Raw genomic sequence first — 21,145 nt, forward strand, 5'->3', positions numbered from 1 at the left:
ATAAGCCCTGTAATATGATGGATATTTAGCTGCAACATCTGGATGGCATTGCGCAACTAATACCTGAGGTGTGATCAAAACCAGCTAATTTGTCTGAGCGCTCCTGTGGGATTAAACCTCTGATGTCTTGTGCACAATAAACTCAAATGCCCCCTGTACGTTTGTCAAGCTTCTTCAACCTCTGTCAATCTTATTTACAGGTTTCATTTCCAAAAGGATTTCTGCCACAAATAACACTGAGGAGCTATTTATATAAATAATAATAATAAATTACTCAAAATAATAAATACAGTTTATTAGAGCATTAATATTTAAAGCTTCTAACATTGTTGGTGCTGTTTGCTTAGGACTCCAGCCTGGACGGACAAAAATACACCAGAAATAATTTTAAATTAACAAATTATAAATCTTATTCATGATCACTGCTGGAAAAATGTATCATCTTATTCATCAATTTATCATTAGTTTGGTAAAATTATTGTGTTTTTCTATAAATATTTTTTTATTTTATTAAACCTCAAAGGTTTCTCTGTGTTCTCTTCTACATCTGTCACAGCACAATAGCTCCTGTGTGTTGCATTAAATATGGCAAATAAATATAACACAACTAATTGATAGACAAGTCTAGCACTACTCACTTCCACAGAAGCCCCCCTCTGTGATCTCTTCTTCAAACACATCGGTGAAGCCGCGGCCTGCGTTCAATTTGGCCAGCCGTCCGTCGATGAACTACAACCATAAATTACAACATGCTTATTAAAGAGGGGAGGAGGGGTGTGTGTGTGTGTGTGTGTGTCTGTGAGTGGGTATGGACACATTCACACAGCTACATACAAACACACACAGATACAAACACTGCAGCCAGTCAGGGGTGTTATTAATCCTACCTGACGGAAACTACATCCCAAGATTAGGTGGGCTGCAGGTAATAGGGATTTGGTAATGTAGAGCAGGTGAGGGATTAGAGCAGCAGACTACATGCAGCACACTGTCTGAGACATGAGGAAGTTTCATTTCCTCCCTTTATAACATGGAGCACATAAAACTCCATCTCATAAACATGGACTTAACAGCCAAGACAGCAACACATTTCATGAGCTCAGTCACAAACATAAGTAAATATGTTAACTCAACATGTAAGATAAAAAAAAATAAACAAAAAAAGAGTATTCTAAGATACAATGGAGGAGAATTAGCTGAAGGAATAAAAGCATGAGTGAGATGGGGGGGGTGCTGTAATTATATTTATGACAGTTATAACATCCTTTTGGCCCATTATGGGAGTGCTGTGGCCTCCTCCTGTGCAGTTCTTTCATTCTTGGTCATTTCAGAAGAAACAAAATATAAATCAGCTTTCGTTTTTCAGAATATCGAACATGAGGAAAATCTTTGAATTTCACCAAAACAATTATGGGAATGTAGATCACTCAGTCACACACACATGGTGCACTGTTTCCCATTAACTAAATCCAACCACACTGGCCCCATGTTGCTGTTAGCTTCCTGTCCCACTGCTTATAATATCAGCAGATCTCTGCGTCGTGACATCGTCGGGTTAATCTTGCCAAGTTTCTGGTGTAAAAAACAAAAAACCTGCAGCTGCAATATGGTATCTTTAATCACTTTAAAAACTCCCACTGCACTGTTTTATTAACCAAGTCTGCAAAGTGTGTGATCGTTTTCAACCTTTTCAGAGTATTTTTTTGTGAAGGTAGGAGGAAAAAGCAGGTAACAATAAGCAGCTGTGTCACTCAAAATAATTAGTTTAAAGCATCTGCATTTAAAAGTTTAAATTTCTGGACTGATGAGTTCATTAATTAGTAATCAACACCTCCTACCTTTCAAGCATTTTTCTAGTAACAACAACAACTATGTTATATTGTCAGATTTTCTCTCCTCTCACCCCTGCAAATGTGTCCAACAACAGCAGAGGCTGTTCTGGGGTGTGCGTCCTCAGGGACAGCCTGCTAACTAGCCACCGACACGACCACCCGCTCCTCTGGTCAGAAGAGCTGGAAACTCATCATTAGATCATTTTAATGAGAGGTGAGACTGCAGGTTCCAGCCACTGCTCTGCTACATGGCTGGCCCAATTAGTGCAGATAATCAACCCAAATCATCACCTAACCAAAGCATCCACTTATAACCCCCCCACACCCCAGCATCCACCCACCCAGCCCCCAGCTCCCAGCCAGATTACCTGCCTCACTGTGGACCCTAATTAGACATTACTCAACAATGGCAGGCTGTGATCACCACACTCTCACACACAAGAGCGCATACACAAATACAAAGGCGAAAGACAAAGGGCTTATTTTGTTTGATTTGACAAAAAAAAACTACAAAAAACCCTCATAAAGAGAAAAGAATCAAACAGAAAATACGAGATTACTCAAAAGCAAAATTTCTAAATTCCAACCATTTACTCAGTGGACATTCAAAGAATGTGACTTAAACTGTCTTTGACTGTCTCCAAACTGAAGTCAAACTACACATGTAGAGACAGTCAAGCCAAACTCTGCAGAACAGATTTAACTCCACTCCTGCTCCATCTCTACATGTCCACATGTCATCCCATTTCCTGTTTCTATTAGAGACAGTAGAGAAAGATTACTTCTGCCATCTGGCTACCAACCCACTGACTCACTCAGCAGTCGGTCACAGTGGTCTCGAATTATTTAAACTATGGAAGAAATTGCAAAGAGGAGACTCAACCCCAGTTTGTTTACAGAGATACATGTAGAGTGTGCAAATACTTTGAATTTCAGCCTCATACAGTCTCATTGGGTGGGAGGTTATCAAACCTTGATTTAGCTAACAACTTTATTTTTTAGAGGAAAATCCAGATTTGGGGATCCACAATCACTTGATATGCTGGGAAAAAAATGTCAATCAAATACAAACCAAGACTCAAGTCTCAAGACTGAAAATCATCAAGATTCATATTTGATTTGGAAGATATGAAGCAATATTTTTTGGAGCTGGTATCTGGCAGTCACTCGTGGTGTTGTATCTTTACTGTTGCCACTGCGATACACAGTCTGGTGCACTTTGTGTAGTGACTGATGGAGGGAATTGACTAATTTGGTTTTGCTGGTACACATCGTTCCTTCCAAGATTCATTCACACAAAGAATGAGGGATGATTATTGATTGGTAGAATGCAAACTATAACACACACATGGCAGTAAATCAGCGACTCCCTACAGAGTCAATGAAAGACTGTATGAGTTCACTCACTCTGCAAGCATAATGCACACACAGACGACAATGTGTGAGTGAATGTAAGAGTGTAGGAGCTGAGGACGGCTGATAGGAAGCAGGTTAATGTTGACAGACTTTCCCCCGCATTCTTTTGGAAGATTTCTCCCACTTGTGCTGAACAGAGATGGGCTTGTGGGCCGAGCGGGGAGGAAAAGAGTCTGGGAAAATACAGTTAGAAGGTGACAGCTGTGTAGCCTATGTGTATTTATTTTGGTCATTTCAACAGATCACTCAAACACACTGAGCTACTTCACCCTGTGCAGGTTTAAAAAATATTTAGCACAAGCAGATCCAGTTATATTTCGGCAATTTATGCTTACCAGAATAGCCAGCGCTGGCCATAAGTGTCATGTGACAGCTTATCCACAAGACCATCCAGCCCCATAAGTAACACTAATAATAATGTGCTGCTGAATTTGCATTAACAACTCATATTGCTCACCTTATGTGGCTGGTTATATAGAACAAAAGAGGTGCTTCATACGGAACAAAAACATTCATATCAATAAATAAAGTACACACAGAAAAGCAATTTCCTGCTGCGATGGTAACACTTCAGACTCAGGTAACACCTTAACATTATGCACATGTGCTTCGGCATGTGTGCAGTGGTCTAACAAGCCCAGTAATGTGGTTTAAATTTTCGACATTTAACCACAGCACTGCAGACATATCGACACTTTAGCCAATGTACAATATGTTCTATTATGTGGTTTCATTCTAGTCCAGCAACGAGGACTGGCTGCTTGATAATTGAGCAGCCCAACCTGTTTGTTTACACTAGCTGAGCTCAGAAACAGTAGCAATGATGCCCTGTGGTTCCCCTCTGTCAACAATCCCACTGGGAAATAAAGCGTAAACTGTTCACTTCAGCTGGAGACCGGGGAAAACAAACAAGAAAGCACAATAATGAATTCAATAAAAGTTTTCAAAAGTAAGACGCTAATCCCTGCTCAATGCCACATTTGTGTGTGTTTTTTTTTTTTAAACAAAAGAATTTATATATATAGCAGCTTGTGTTTATAGCTCACACTGTATGTGTCCAAATGCTATTCATGTTTTTCAACAACATGAATCTTATCAATGTGTAATAATCTGACAGTAAAGATAATATATAGAATTATAATAATAAAAAAAGTCTTGAAATATAATATAACAAAAACATTCAGTAACAAATAATGAGCAGAGATACTGGCAAGAATCCAAACATCACCAGTCCCAGAGCGTGTACTTATCCACATAAAAATTAATGTGTGTGTGTTTGTGTGTGTGTGGCCATGCAAGCTGAGTATTGTTTGCGTGTTTGTGAGAGGATATGGGTCATGGCCAGAGCAGTGCTCGGGCAAAACACTGGCCTCTCTCACTTTAGTAAGAAAGAGGAGTGGAGGAGATAAGTTCACCCCCCCATTCCCTGTGCTGGAGAGGAGGAGGAGATAAGGGCCTGTTTCCAAATGCTACCGCTGAGGCAGGAGCCCGGCCGGGAGGAGGCTTTGAACTGCTGCACACTATCTGCTCTGCCTGGGAAAATTATAAACGGACTGTCCAGAGAAACAAAAGGCTGATTGAGGGCCGCTGTGCTGTACTCTCAGGGGTAAATCACACTGCTATCATGGGTCAAAGAGCACAAAGAAAAATTCAAGGGGTGAGAGGAAATTTTCTTCGGAGCCAGAGGTGTCTCTCCACTCGGCTCTGGCTGGGCTAAGTTTAGTATTACTGAGGGGATTTGTGGGGGGAAAACATATTAAGTATACATGAGTGATTTTTAAGGGAAAACCACACATGAATAAAGGATACCTGCTCACACACACACAGCACATGAATACACATATCAACACTTCTGTTGACAATATCTATTAGCATTTTATGTTCTATTTTTTAAAAGTAAATTAAAAAGTCCAGCCCAATGTTTTTTTCTTTTTTGCACATTGACGACTACAATCAATATGGCCTGACTTATCATGGTTTTGTCAGTGCACCAGATACATTTGAGCCAACAGAAAAACATTAAGATGTTCACTCGGAGATAACTGAAGTAAACTGTTTCCAGGGGTCAGCAACCGCCCATAATCCCAGGCCTCTCTCTTCTTCACTCCTCCTCACTCTAAACTGCTAAACTGTCAAAATACTAAATGCTAACTATGCCCAGCTGACAGCTTGCTGAGCAGAAGTGGAGCTAAGAGACAACTTTTATCTGGAAAAAATGAAGATCTACACTCTTCTAAATAATATTTGAATGAATAGTTGCTGACAGTAGAGGACAGAAGAACCTACCGAGCAAGCACCCAGTCCTCTTTTTCTATATGTGCCTGCCTGATCAGCTGCTATTGGCCTGTCGCAGACATATTGGTTTAAGTGGTTATGCTGTCAAACAAACACTTTTTCCAGAGAAAAAAATGTCTACAATAATTTTGAAAATATCTCTTAAGGACACTGGACAGTGGTTTAATTTCCCAACCAGCCCAACAACTGTTGATATTTGCTTGCAGGGTAAAGATTAGAGTTTTCAGCTAATGCAATAAGGAAGACCTCAAAAAGGACTACAGAATCACTTGTTCTGTGGTGTATTCTGTTTTTAACTCAGACACCGGCATCAATCTGAAGAACCTAAACAACACTATTTGCTATCTTTGCAAAGATATAGAGCTGGCAAAAGATTTTACCACCACCCTTCTGCAGCAGCACCTGCCTTGACTAGCATCTGTAACATGCTATTTAATAATCAAAGTGTGCAACTAAAAATTGGTTATTTTTTAAATATATTCATCCAGCACTGAAGGCAACATAACTGTCATTTCAATGCAAAAAAAACTCCTGTGTATGCTTTAAAACCTGAATTTAGTGGTTATTATTACTGTGCTGAATTCTTAGGGAGACACACCTACCGTTTGCAAAATGAAATCACAAAAGTTGCTTAAAAACAACCAGCAGTCGATCGCTCGGAGAACTAATTTCATCAACAAACCTACATCACATCTAAACAGCCAAAACTGTGGAGTCATGACAGATGTTGGTGGGATACATGGCCATAACTTTGATGAACAACCCATCATTTTCCCCTTTTTCACATGTAACATAAATCAACCCCTGTGACAGCTGTATCTATATGCATAAAGTATCCAGTATCATGTGACATCAGAAGTTATTATTATATAGAAACACAAACACACAGACATACACAGCTGTCTGTACCTGTTTGAAGAGCTGCAGGTTGACAGCCATGGACAGGAAGTTCTTCATGGTGCTGGAGCGATGGTTCACAAAGCTCTCTTCACAGAATGTGATCGGCTCTCCCTATGGAGACATTATTGGCAGCATTTTAAAGTATGAATCAAATATATATATATTGGCTCAGTGTTGTTTGGACTGATCTGTTTTCTACCATGAGCCACAGGAAGGACGGCAGACGCAGGGGGCTAAACTAGACTACGTTTAAAACCTAATTCACCAGAACACTGAGACATAACATCATGTGTATTTTCATTATGCACTGTAAAATAAAAAAGTCTTCTCTAACCAAGCACTTTCAACTGATTTCTTCATTAATGAACAAGAGCAAACATAAAACTAGTCTGAAAGGAAGGAAAGACGAAGGAGGAGGAGGAGGAAGAAGAGTACAAGTGTAGAAAAAACAGATCTGTCTCCTTTAAAACAGTTCCCCTGACAGGGAGCACATGATCTCCCCCGGACCAGAAGACAGTGTCCCAGTAAACTCCCCAATTCACTCCACATGAGCATATTATCACACTATTACTATTTCTTACATCATGTCTGTTGGCCTGTGAGCTATAGACATGGAGGATGACAACTGAAGCACTGCAGGCCAATTGCACACTGCCCCACAGTCATTTCCAATTCAAGTTTTCTCATAATTAACATAATTCTCACATATTTCAATGATGCTCTAAATTCTTCTGTAGGAAAACAATGTGCTTTGTCTGTTCTAAGCTACGAGCACAGCATGGCACACAAAAACAACTTAACAACACTGGAAACTAACCTCGTTTTCAGGGCTGGGCAGATGATACCAGTGGCCCAAATTACATCACAGGGATCCAGCTCCACTTACATCACTAAAAGGTTTTAAGGCGTATTCTCTTGTAAAAGTTGAGTTGAAAGTAGCTTCACTTGTAGTTTAATCAGATCTGGCTGCTACAGCCTCAGACCACACTGCAGATAACAAAACTGAATAGCATACTGAACAGCTAACTGCGACTTAAAAAAAAAAAACTTTCCAAGTACACAGAACTCAGTATCCAACAAAATCCTTTGGTTCACCCGGGCCTGCACTGAATCTCAACCACTACACCAGCTGGATAATCCCCAATAAACTACTTTAAAAGACTATAAACATATCAATTCTTGGTAATACTGACCATAAATCTTAAATCTATGTTAAGACTTCCAGGTTAAACTGAAAAACAATGTCCTAAATCCACACAGCTAATAATGTTAGCAGAGGGACCGCACTGAGCTGAGCTGGAACAGACAAAGGGTGATGTATACTGGTCCTCCATAGTACTAACATTTTATTACAGTTATTTAAAAAGTAATAATGCTTTACTGCATGGACTGTGTATAAAGATGGATGAGCCATCGGTGACATCACCCACAGATTTCCTGAGGAGCGGTTTTGAAACTCGGTGCGGAGCCTAAGGGTGTCGCCATTTTGGCAGAGTTTGACTCTGGCAAACTCCGAGTTAATACAAAAATGAGCACAGTGGTGGAGCTGAGTTTGATGTACTGCATTACTTAAATCAATCTTTAAATGATGCGTTTTTCTCTTTGAATCACAAAGAAATATGAGGCTATAACCACAACTTTACGTAAGCACAACAAAATCTATTACAATATTACAGTCTAGCAATAAATGGATATTGTGCCATCCCTCTTATGTTGACATTGGTTCAACAAAATCATGCTTACTGTTTAAGTAACCGGTATTAGATCCTAAAATCAAAGATTGTTTCAAATGTCACACATTGAGTTTTATAATCCAAGCATAAATATGACATTACATATGACATGAGTTTTCGAGCTGGGTGCTCTGATCTGGTTTACCAGTTAATACAGAACTTTATTTACTTCTGTCCATAAATAGCAAAGAGCACACAGTCACGAGAAATATGTACACCCACCTACCCTAACTTGGCTTCATCAGTGGTGGTAGAAACTAATTTAAATTGCTTTTTCAGGTTCTTCTATCAGACATGTGTGCTACTTAGAGCTGGTGAGAAGCACCTGGGGAACATCGACATGAGCTGAAAGTGATGACCTAAGAAATGCCCGTATAATCAGCTGATTGCTTTTCAGCTCATTATCATTTTCCAGTTTTGTTTCATTTACAACTCAGCAAGACTCCTACCCAAGAATCCACACCCCTCCTTCTGTCGAGGCATATGGGTCTGTGAACCGCAGAGCGCCTCTCAGCTCCGTCTAGGAAGATCTTTTCTTTTTTAGCTTAGAACAATGATATTCCACAAATATATCATCAGTATTTTCATAAACATGTTTATGTGTTAGTGTGTATTTTTACTTGCAGGCTTTCTGTCTTACAGACAGCACGGTGTGAGTGTGAGTGAACTGAGAAATTACTGCATGTTGTGCTCACACATACAAACACACAGAGACTCGGTGCCTGTGTCAGAGGGGAGGCAGTTTGTTCGTATACTGTCTGTATACAGAGAAAAGAGAGACAGCATCAATAATGTAGCATCTTGACTCCGGGAGTCCACAAAGTCCAATTAATCTCAAAGCCAAAGGAACAAAGGCTTCGCTATTTGACAAACAGGACATGGTGTAGTTTGCTCTGCTCTGACTCAGACTTGATAAGCAGAAAAGATCTAGAAAAGAAATGTTAGGGGGGCTTAGTAAAGAAGAGTTAAACACCAAAGGTGGCTAAAAGGGATCTTCAAAGGGAACGTCCTGACTCTTTTCAGCTCCTCTGACATTTCACTGCCTGAGACAGGCCCACCTTAGCTCCGAGCACAGGCTGAAAAAACACCTTTTACCTTCAGTCAAAACTGCCCCAGTCTTAACAGATGCCAGTGAAATTTGACTCAGTTCACTTAAAGTGAGGTGGCTGTTATAAAGTAAACAGCTGTAAGGATCACCTCTTCATGCCCAGTGCTTGGCTATCAGAATGATTTCGTATTAATTTAGTACTCTGTTTTTAATTTTAAAGTCCATCCTTGATTTGTTTACATCATTCATGTATAATAAATGTCAGTATGAAATGGATTTGGCAGCAGATGTGCTTTTCAAGGATAAACACCGACCTACAAACTAAATTCCATCAGGAAGTGAAAACACATGAATATAGCGTTATAATATTTACACAACTATATCGGGTACAACCTGTTGAACATGTGGATGCTGGAAAAAGAAGATGCTATAATTGCTGCATATTTTCATTTAAATTATAGTAATGCTTGAGTAAGATTCCATTTAAACACTGAGGACTAATTGAAGGCATCGCTTCAACCAATATCAAAAGCTCCATCATATGCCTGTTTGTGATTAATGTTCTGGATCCTTACAGGTTTATATCTGAGGGCGTCCCGGTAGGATCCGAACAGAGCGGCCTGTGTTCTCAGGAAGGCCCTCGACACACCACTTCCTGTTGCTGTCGACTGCTTCTTCAGCTTGCTCTTCAGAGAGGACACCTGGTGGAAATATAAATGTAGGAGAGAAAGAAATGGAAAAATGAGGGAGACAGAGGTGGTAGGGAGGGTGTGTGGGGGAGAAAGGGAGGATGAAGGGAAATGGAGGGGTAAAAGTTAAATTATCACCTCTGAAATTGGTGGAGGAAACAGCTAGCCCATTCTGGGTGTGAAGTATCACATTTGCAGGTCATCTCAAAAAGGAAAGGAAAGAAAGGGAAAAGCTTCAGCCTTTCCTCAGAGCTTATCTGTTGTGCTGCTGGGAGCACCTGCTGCTTTGCTAATTGAGCAGAGCATGGGGGTGGCAAGAGGGAGGGGACAGCAGAGAGGAAATGGAAACTCACATCCTCACTCTTCCTCTCTCACCCTCTCTTCTCTGTGCTATTTCTTTCTCTCCATGTTTCTCTCCCCTTCTTTCCAGTTCTCCTGTTTTTCCCTTCCCCTCTTGGCTCTCCTGGACTCGACCCCCCCCTGGAAAGAGGATTCTTGACATAAAACGTCTTTAATTATTTTCCCCCCTCTCCTGGCTCTGTCTCCAGGACTCCAGGCGAGAGTGGAGGAGCAGCAGGCCCGAGCTTGTTTTAGGATGACAAAAGATTCACCCTGGCCGTTGGGCCCTGGGGAGCCCAGGAAAGGAAGTTGTCAAGAGGCTCTCCTCACCTGCTCAGCAGTAGTCTGACTGTGTTGTGGCAGTGTGAGGAGGAGGAGGAGGCACAGATAGTGAGGGACTGCTGCTGCTCTCTGTGTGGGCTGTGCCAGCTTAGCACAAAAGCAGCAACGTTTGACTGGGTTGCTAAGGAGGTCTAAGAGGCTGAATCACAATTTCAGAAGGAAAATGTAATAGTTTAACCTTCTACTACAGATATCTTTTAATGATTGTGTTCTATATGTGCTGCATGTACATATAGAAAGGTTATAATTCAATGTCTCACCCATAAGCACTTCAACAGGGCAGATCAAACTGAAAGTGCTGTACCTTCGTACTTTAACAATGTGCTGACTTCACATGAAGAGCTGAAGTGTGAAAAGTAAAAGTGTGTGTGAAGCAACCAGGAACGGAGCAAATTAATATTTTTCAGTTAGCAGTCTGCCTATTCAATTTATCACTGCATTTCAAATTTCACCAGTCACCCAATACGGAGAGCAACATGTTGGGGTGCGTTAACTGTCTGGATTTGTCCGTCCCTGTAAAGCAACGTTTGTCAGTTTTATTAGTTTTAATTCAGAAAGGGCAGGAAAAGAAAGAAAAAAAGATAAAAGCAGGAAAATATGTGAGGTTGTGTCTACCATTAAAGGACCCTACTGCAATGTGAGCAGATATATATATATATATATATATTTGTATATTTTTTTTTAATCAGGTCTATTTCAATCAGAGATGGCCAGATATGGCATGCTGTGCGGGCTGAGGCGTTCAAGGGATATTGCGGTCTGGCATCTGCAATTAGCTTATGTGGAAAACTTCAGGGAGGAGAAGCAAAGTGTTAATACAGCTAGTACAGAGGACGGAGGAACAGAGAGGCTGAGTGGGGGAAAAAAAAAAAAAAGAAGGAGCGAGAGCAAGACAGAGAAGAGTGGCAGTCTTAAACTGGGACAAAGACAAAACGAACAGTGTTGATTCCTTTCCCCTGGGCTTTCTCACTCTCCACAGCGTCCCCATGCTGCCATTGCAAATGCTCCCAGGCATCAAACAGAAAGTTTATCACGGTTAAATTAACAAGTGTCATCTCCATATTCACTCATTGTGCTAAATGCTTTTATGTTTATGTAAAGCCCTTTCTGGAATTAATATTTCATGTTTATGTGCATTTTCACTGATTTTTTTTTTCATCCATGCAAATCATTAAACTGTCTTTTTTTTTGGTGGGTGGGGGGGAATCAAAGGGAACACAATGTCAGTCTAAGAGGGGGAGGCATACCCCAAAGACTGTCAGAGGAGACGGAATAGAGGAGTTTACTCTGCACACAACAGAGTTCTGTACAGCAGCTTTGAACGGGTGAGAGCACTGCAGTGGCAAACACTTTTTAATGAGGTGGGGACAAAAATCACTGGTGTTTTACTTCCTAGTGTTACAAAAATGGGTGATAAAGCGATAAGTTCAGAGTTTATTCATGAGATGGACTGAACGTGAAAAATATTCTCCCTTAGTCACATGTAGTGATTAATTAAATTGTCACATATAACAGATCAAACATAGCTGCAGCGTGAGAGAACGAATATCGTTTTTAGCTAATAGAAATCAGAGAAACCCCCCCCACACCCGACACAAAAAATAAATGTGTATTTAGTAATTGGATTTTAAATATGGCGGCTACGTCACAATCATCAGGTATGCTTCCACGGAAATGGTTCTGTCAAACTAATTAACTTCTACAGTTTGAGTAAAGCTAACGAGATGCGTACAGGCATCAGAGGAAGGCCAGGCTCTACAGGTGATAACCCTATTTGGCAGTGACATTTTTTAGTGTAAAGTCACAGTGGCGGTGATGAGATCAAAGGCAGAGAGTCCCCCATTGGGTCCAATTAGAACTATAGCATTGTACAGGGAAGGGGTGGCAGGATGGAGAGAGGGAGTAGGTGGTTGGGGGAGAGGGGGAGACGGAGGAGGAAAAAAAAACTGTTGAGTTATGATATTCATAATCTATGCAGAGAGGCCTTTCCAGTACAGGTCTTCTCCCCATAGCTGTGATCTTTTCAATTTACATCAAGGGAAGATGGTCGGGGATGAAAGCAGGGCATCCGAGGCGCACAGCCCACAGAGGGCAGACATGGGGCCTCATTAAGGCCCAGCCCAGCCAGCCCCAAACAGGGTTTGAAGTGCGTCACATAAAGAGCATGGGGTCAAAGGTCAGACATAGAACAGATCTCCATTTAACTCTCCAGCTGGAGATGGTAATTAGCAGGTGCAATGATGATCCCTGCCTGACTGTAAGGGATGATACCACTGTAGGTGACACCAGGCATCTGTGTGGATGTGTGGGAGCATTTCTCTGCCTCTCTTTCTCTCTGTCTTTCTTTCTCTTACTTACACACACACACACACAGCCTAAATACATGGATACACAACAAACTACATGACATCACACTACCATGCATGGGTATACAGACTGCAGTGTAATGTAGTACAATTACACCACTGCGAGCACTGATAGAATGTCAAATGAAAAATAAAATGGTACTCTGATTTATCAGAAGAGCCATGAAAACAATAAATGATGAAATGAGGGAGTCTGGATGATAATATCATATTTACTATTAAATAAATAAATATGCTAAATAACAACTAAAAGGTCCCACACAAACCTTGAATATATATTTAGAATTTTACTTACATTTTCACTGGAGCATAAAAAAATACTTTCCCAAATAATGACCCTGACACTTGTCTGTTGTTCAAAAAAAAAAAAAAAAAATGAATAAAAAGTTGGGTTTTCTTCTCACAAAAAAGAATGTTTTGTTTAAGATTCTGTCCAGGGAAAGAAAGCCATAGGGACGCAATTAAAGAACTACAAAGAAAAAAATAGTTATGAAAATCTCCCACTTTCTTTTGATGTGCTGCAGTCTGAACTGTACACACACACACACAAACACACACAAACGTGAACAAAGACACACAGAGAACCGTTATAGACTCTCACACGTGCACACACACACGCATACACGCACACAAAGAGCATGCAGCTTGGAATCTATGAAATTCATTCGTTGGTTCAATTAAAAATAAATAGATATCTTAAGATTTTCTTTTAATTTAACCTCTCTTTTTTAACCGTAAAAGTGCACAATAATGAGGATTATTGCTTAAGCTGATGGGGTGGAGTCTACTTGGGTTAGGTATGATTGCAAAAATAACTTCACTGTGTGTTAAATTAGCAAAGCGATGGGGTGAAATAAATATGTAACAATAAAGAAAAGCTAGAATAAACGAACTATTAAGGCACAGAATTCTTAGTCATTGTGGTGTCTATTGTTAACTACATGCAATGCAATATATTAGTCAGACAAAATGAAAAAGAGTGAGAAAGCAAAGGGGAGAAAAACAGCGTGTGTGTGTGTTTTAATAGGGCTATCTCATTGCACGAGATTCTCCCCGGTGTGGGGTTACTTTGTCAAGCTGACCTCTTATAGCAGCTGAGCGGCTGAGTTTTGCATACATAATTAACCACAGCTAAATGTCATCTCTCACTTCAATAACTAACACAGTGGGTGATGCTGCTCTCCCTTTTTGACTTCTTATCCAGAGCGAACCGCCGGCAGAACGACTATGTGAAAATGAAGTGCAGCTTTTAAACTCCACATGACTAAATGAAGGGTTGCTAACACAGCGGTGAGAGCGTCTACGCACAGTTCAGCGCCATTTAAAACAATCATAACCTGTAAAATAATGCTCCAAATGAGCGGAGTTAGGCATCTGCAGCTGGTAAAATACACAACAACAGTGAGAAAATGAGACAATTTGTTCCAAGCTTGCCATTATATGGTGCGGACAGCAGCACTGTTTCTGGTAAAGTACAGTATGTAACTGAGGTGGAGCAACTGCATTCCCAGCACTGAGCTACCATTTAGTCAGCATGTGAGGGGGGCTTTCTTTACTGTAGCCGGCTCCGCTATACTGGAAAGACATCAGTAAAATGAAACACACTTGACTTCACCCGAGCTGAAAATGGGAGAATCTGGTGGACAGACCAAAAATCCGTGAGTAGCAAAAGTTTCCTCCTGAACTAGATCTGAGTGTCACTGATGAACAATCCTGGCCGACAATGTGTAGGTGCCTTTGTGTGTGTGTGTGTGTCTGCGCGTCTGCGTGCAAGTGTTGGCTGCTGTCGGTTGTTGTAGATGATGATGTAGATGTTGTTTTCTGGAAACTGAACACCAAATTAAAGCTGCGATGTTTGATTAAGTGTGCCAGGTGATCTCAGGAGAGGCACGCAGACACAACCTCAACCCCCTCATTCATTTGTAAACCTCCAAATGCAGGCTTGAAATACAGGAAGTAGGAGTGTACGCTGTAAATTTCCCCCTTGATTGGGAATACAAATGATCAAATGTATGAAGGGTAGGAATGTATGGGTACACGGTGTCAGCAAAGTAGCGAGAGGCAGAGAGGAGGAGAATAGAAGGAATTAGGCTGTGATGTGAGAGAGAGCATCTGAAAATAAAGATGTAAGCTGCATTGTAGCACCTCACCTTGAATGTGTGGCACAGAAAGAATAATACATGAAAAAAATTCTTCCGTCATTGGTTTGAGATCAATTGCCGGGATCAAATAAAAATCTGATTCAGTCACATACTGTTTGTTTGTCGGAATTAACACACTCCTAATTTGCTATTCTTGGATACTTTTAATGACTAGCGAGGTAAACAGCTCCACCAACCAAAAGCCAATTATAACTTTATCAGCACAATCGCTGTGTAAAAAGTAGAGCCGCGAATCTCAGGAAAAGAAACAAAAATACCTTGATCTTCCAGTGAAAAACGACGCCTGTTTTTATTGAGTATTTCTTTTCAGTATGCTTGTCAACACATTGATTTTTACAGATTTTACATGAGCACAGTCTCTCTCAGATTAATATTAATGTATGGAAATGTCACAACTTTTGGTTTAATTTAAGAAATATTAAAATATCCTGCTAAAATACAGAAAATATTCTCTAATAATATCCTACTGCTTATTTATAATAAACTTCACTAAAGCTGCAAAAATATCCCTGATCTACAGCGTGGTTTATTTAATACACCAATATATACTGATTAAAATTAGACTGTTTTTTATTGAATGCCTTGCATGTTAAAAATAAAATGCAGGCGTATAAATATTAGAGATCAATAGGATTCATTTGTTTTCATTGTCAATAGACGCCCTCTGTCTTTATAAAGACAAATCCAGAACAAACACAATTAAACCTTTGATTCATGCAACACTTCAAATTTTAAAAAATGTGAATAGGTTGTGGCATCTTTGTTTGACCCGTTACCAATTACCCTCTCATTCAGATTTTTCCCTTCTTTTGCTAAACGGAACCGCTACTGGCATGGTAGCATTGGTAATAGTCAATAAATCTAAAATATTATGTGTGAAATTGTGGGAAAAGACCATTAAGGGGCGGGCACTTGCGGAGCTGGAGTGCGGGGTCCTGTCTGACACAGGGCGGCTAATTCAGGACAACTGTGAACTCTGAACCTGCTAAAAGCACGGCCACTGGTCAGCCGAGCCACGTAATAGAGTCCACATGTGCTCACAGCCTGCGTCGCCATAATTAGATGGATCTCTGAAGGTTTGCTTAAATCAACATCAGAGTGCTTTGTTTTCCCTCTTAGTTAAGGCTTAAAATAAGCACAAAAATTGCCCGTGGCCTTTACCTTTTAATCCATTTCATGCTTTATATATTCATACAAAGTGATGCTGGGCTTTTAAAGTGAGAATAATCACTACTTCATGGGTCTCAAGGCTTCGGTTTCACACTGAATAAAGCTTGAGTGTTAAGTATCCAGTGTTACAGCGAGAATTAGAGAGAAATGAAGAGCGGTTTTAATAGCTCAGCCCAGGCAGAGGATCGCTCAGCATTAATCAAGACTTCAGGCCTCAGTTCGACATACTGCACAATGCCTCAAACATCTCTGTGTGTGTGTAAACACAAACATCAAATGCCATGTGGCATGTCCTCATCACTAACAAGCAAACTAACAAGAGACCTGGAATTCCACTCAATTAGTACCTGCTCGCTTTGTTATTAATCTACTAGCCTCGGTGAAAAGATGAGAGGAGACAGAAGGAGGAAAAAAAAATAGGAAGAGGGATAAAAACAACAACAACAATTTGTTACAATAAATATATTAATGCCAGTGAAGTTTCCGTTTCAGGTGGTGTAATTTGACATGATATGCAGGCTATGTTCTGTCATTAGTCAGGAAAAATGGTGAGTAGGGGATCAAAGCGAAAAGGCTCTGAGCCTGCCACTTAATTTATCACACAGCAAAGACAAAGGCTTTTCTCTCTGCTTCTGTCGCTTTTCAAAAGCCCTGACTCTTTTTTATGACAAACTCAGTTTGCAATTTAATTTAGGGCTTCAGTCCCTAGGTGCAGAAAAGCAAGCAGGCAGGAAGTGAGAAGAAGGTACTCTAGCCAGACAGGCACACAAGCATGAGAAGCAAACAGCGGGAGCAAGAAACGTCCAAGCTGGTGGGAAGCTCTGTGAGCGAGAGACAAGAAGGCAGACAGGTGCCACGAAACTCAAGCAGTCAGGCAAGCAATCAGGCAGGCAGGCAGGCAGGCAAACAGGAGAGAAAGTCTGCAGCAAAGTGTAGAAAGATTCTAATATTGCACACGGTAAGGAAGCATTCAAACACACTTAGTAAGCTGAGCAACGCTAAATCAGAAGATCCAGAGAAGTGTGGGAGAGCAGGCAGGTCTGGAGTCTGCTGGGCAGTGGATTGAATTATGTACTGTGGTGGGGCAGGAGTCCAGTAGGCGGTGGAACCTGAGTATATACTGTTAGCAGCGTGGGTAATAGTGCGTCCACAGCCTCAGCGGGACCTCAGTGCCTCACAGAGGAGCTTTAATACACACACCGTGAAGAGAAGCTAAACAAACAGATTCCTGCTTCGACAAAGGCAGGGAAGACAAGCCTGTGTGTTGTTTTCTGTGTTTTTGTGTGCGCGCAAATGTGTGTAAATGTGTGAGTGACCCTGACGCCATGGTGATGCTTCCTGTAGCACTGACCGGCGTCAGTGCTCCATTAATTAAAGAGACGATGCGCTGGCAGGTGGCTTCACTGCCCACACTGGTAATTGGCCCCTTTCTTCCCACTCTCTCCCCCTACAAAATCACCCATCTCTGCCTTTTCTTTTCTTTCCTCTGCCTTGTTCCCTCCTCCTATCTCTCCTTCTCAGAAACGTGCCAGTGGGCAGGCAGAAACGCAAGACTTTGTGAAATAATGATTAGAATGGATGAAGATGAAGGGAAGGGAGTTTCACATTTTCCCACAAGCCTCTGATGGTCGGGGAATGCTGTTTGCCTTCAAGCGTCACACGACGCGACGGGAGTTTACTTTAGACAGCCACAATCTGAGGAGCCAGTACTGCAGTCATTAATGATGTGGGGAGGGGACAGAGCTATACTTTGACAAGTTTCTAGATATGTTTTGTGTTGTTCTGTGTGCACGCGTGTGTTTGTGTGTGCGACTATAAGTGTGAGATTGTATTAGTGGACAAGAGAATGTGTCTTTATGCATGCAAACCCTGATGTCAGAGAGGGAAAGCAGCTCTTCTGTGTTTCATGTGTACTGAAACAATATGTGCTTGTATGTGTGTGTGTGTGTGTGTGTGTGTGTGTGTGTGTGTGTGTGTGTGTGTGTGTGTGTGTGTGTGTCTCACCACGTCACTCGGCAGGTTGTGCAGATCGTCAAAGGGACTCTCCAGGGTGTTTGTGTCCACATTCAGAATGACCACATCCTCCAGTGATCGACTCCGTACTCTCTATGGAAACGCACGGCGATATCAGCACAGTCACAGCTACTGGATCAATATCACATAGTAATAAATACCTATAATACACATCTTATCAGTTTATTAATAAAAATTCAAATTGGTTATTTTGTAAGTAATTTAATATTCCAGTTTTTATAACAGTGTAACAGGCATATTTTATTAAAATAAAGGGCAGTAAAATAAAATTTGGTCATTTATTAAGTAATGAAATAAAACTAGTGTTTCTGTCACAGGTGTGTGTCCCAGGAGACAAAGTCATTTCTGTCCTAAAGCTCCAGGAAGGAGGAAAATACAGCAGCCACATTTAAAGCCACACTGTTATCAAACTCCTTTACGATTAAGGATGAAAAATGGCGGGCACAAAAAAAAATATTAGAACATCTTTACAGTAACACACGCAGACACGCGCTCGCAAAATAAAGAATGGCACTGAGAGGGAACATTTGGACTGCGCAAACATTTTCCATAGTACCAAAACCTCATGCATCAACAACAACAGAGCGATGCTGCGCTGTGCTCTGTGCATCCTGATGGCGACAAATTCAACAATTATTTCAGTGTGGTACAGGATGCAGGCAGGTGGGGCGGAGGGGGGGGGGAGGTAGCATAGTGTGTGAATTTCTAGTTTGTCACTTTTGTGACAGCCTGTGCAGTGGAGGCTCACATGCTGATCTGGACTAATTATGTAGTGGCGGAAAGAAGGTCTGTCACGGATGCAGAGTGTGATAAATACTGCCACTGCTGCAACTGTCAGACAAATATTACACACACACACACATACACACACGTGGATTACAACATATGCCTTTGCAAAATAACACATAAACACATATGCATGCACGCGCACGCACAAACAATTACGCAAAAATGTGTGCTTTCTTGCAACATGCATTCACACACAACAGCAGTGCTGGTGATGGCTCGCCCCCCAACCAACACAAGGTTTAACAATGAAGGAGAAAAGCTCTTTGTTTGCAGATGCTTTTCTTTGCTCTCTCTCTCTGTCTTTTTTTACGTCTGGTTGAGAATGTAAAGCAAAACAAAAAGTTAATAATGAAAAAACTAAATTCCTGCTAGTAAAAAAAAAACTATTACTGACATTCATTTATGTATGAAGTATGAGCACAATTCACCAGGTGAAGTTTTAGCTGAAAAATATGCATTTTATTTATCCCTCCCTTTCTCAGTGGTATGTATATAATGTAAATTCTTCATTACATTACATGAAAATCAACTGACCCTGAAATTCATAATGCATAACCTGATGCAAACGATGAGATACACACAGCCTTCACACATATCCATCAGCTAGATCAATGTGTAATTCACTCACACATCCTGTATATCTATACTATACTGGCTATATACCCACACATATTTCCATGCATACAGATAGAAACAGATTTGTAAACATACCTCCAGCAGACTAAGGTGAACTCCCACAAAGTATGGCATAGGGGCACTGTGGATGGAGAGAGTAAAAGAGCTGAGAGCAATGTCAACACCACTTTAAACAAATGTGATTAAAGCCGCTTTGTTGTTTTATTGTTTGTCATCTGCAGAAATTACTACTCAATATCAATCTGATATTCTCAATGTACAGTTCAAAGCTGCTCTGACTGCCCTATGAAACTGTAAACTAAAAGTACCTAAATGTGTAGACTTGAGTAATAATCAATATATCATTCTGAGACTAACTATTGGAAACTGTACAGTCCTCATGTAACACAATGTAGCAAAAGATGTGCATTGAGTTATTTACTTGAAATAACAGTAAGTGTTTTAAGTGCATTTTTTTGTCATATGTTACAATGATTGTATAGTGTTGACTGTTTACACTCTGAAAATGGTACATATTACCTCTGGATTAGCATTCAGCAGAGAAAGCAAAATGAATTGGACTTAAGATCAGAACCAAAGAACACCTTCTTCCTTTTTATTATCAATGAATTGTGGCTTAAATAAAATGTGCATGAAATTAAATGTGTATTTTCCACTATGAAAGACAACTGGAAATAGGAAGAAAACTGCTGACAACATTAAAACTACAGCTACAAAAAATGCCTACATTTACTGGTGTTTTTTGTTTCTGTAACAAAACGTCTGGTCTGTGAGTCCACTGGTAGATTTATAAAGAATCGAAAGGCCCAGAACACTTCACTATAAAAGCTAAAGGGCAGAAGTGTCAACAGTTTTTTTTTTATTCTGAAAAATATGTTTTGCAGGGTTATTATCATGTCATTCTTGTTTTATGTGATATTTATCCTCATTTGAAATGTTAGTGCCAAGGAAAAGTTGAATCATAAGAGTGTTTCCCATCAAGCAAGATGAATAAAATCAACAAAAACAGTCAAATAATAGAAAGTGTTTTTATGGTGAGGTTTACAGAGGCAGTAATAATCGGATAGTTTTGGGTCAGTGTATTCCTGGCCAGAATGATTCAGAAGCCACAGGCTTGTAATCAACTTAAAGCAACAGAAAAACAAACAGCAGGCCCGTAGCTCTGCACTGTACTTGCTGTTTTATGAATGTACAGCACTGACTTGCATTAACATTCACACAGAAACATGCTGAAAATCTCAGATGTGCAGTGTATATGCACGCACACAGGGCGTCTAATATAATCCAGTTATCTAATCGGTGCATGGAGGACACCCCTGTGATTAAATAACATAACGATGAGTCTTTGCAGAGAGTTCAAAATCTCATTTCACTGTCAGTGATGAACAGCCTCT

General features: G+C 40.5%; 1 protein-coding gene across 3 annotated transcripts in view; it reads right to left on the reverse strand.

Annotated features, from left to right (window-relative positions):
• dennd1b (DENN/MADD domain containing 1B) overlaps positions 1–21,145 on the reverse strand; it is a 95,986-nt gene that overhangs the window by 17,192 nt on the left and 57,649 nt on the right. For 2 of the 3 annotated variants that reach the window (XM_028403579.1, XM_028403580.1), the window contains 5 exons: positions 19,827–19,872; positions 18,297–18,398; positions 9,800–9,925; positions 6,453–6,554; positions 639–729 (listed from right to left, as the gene is read on the reverse strand). In XM_028403579.1, the coding sequence (XP_028259380.1) occupies positions 639–729; positions 6,453–6,554; positions 9,800–9,925; positions 18,297–18,398; positions 19,827–19,872 (467 nt within the window). Of the gene's footprint in view, positions 1–630; positions 730–6,452; positions 6,555–9,799; positions 9,926–18,296; positions 18,399–19,826; positions 19,873–21,145 lie in introns of those variants that run through there. The other variant, XM_028403581.1, reaches the window with a different exon arrangement.

This window comes from Parambassis ranga, chromosome 4, assembly GCF_900634625.1.
Source record: "Parambassis ranga chromosome 4, fParRan2.1, whole genome shotgun sequence".
Taxonomy (NCBI): domain Eukaryota; kingdom Metazoa; phylum Chordata; class Actinopteri; family Ambassidae; genus Parambassis; species Parambassis ranga.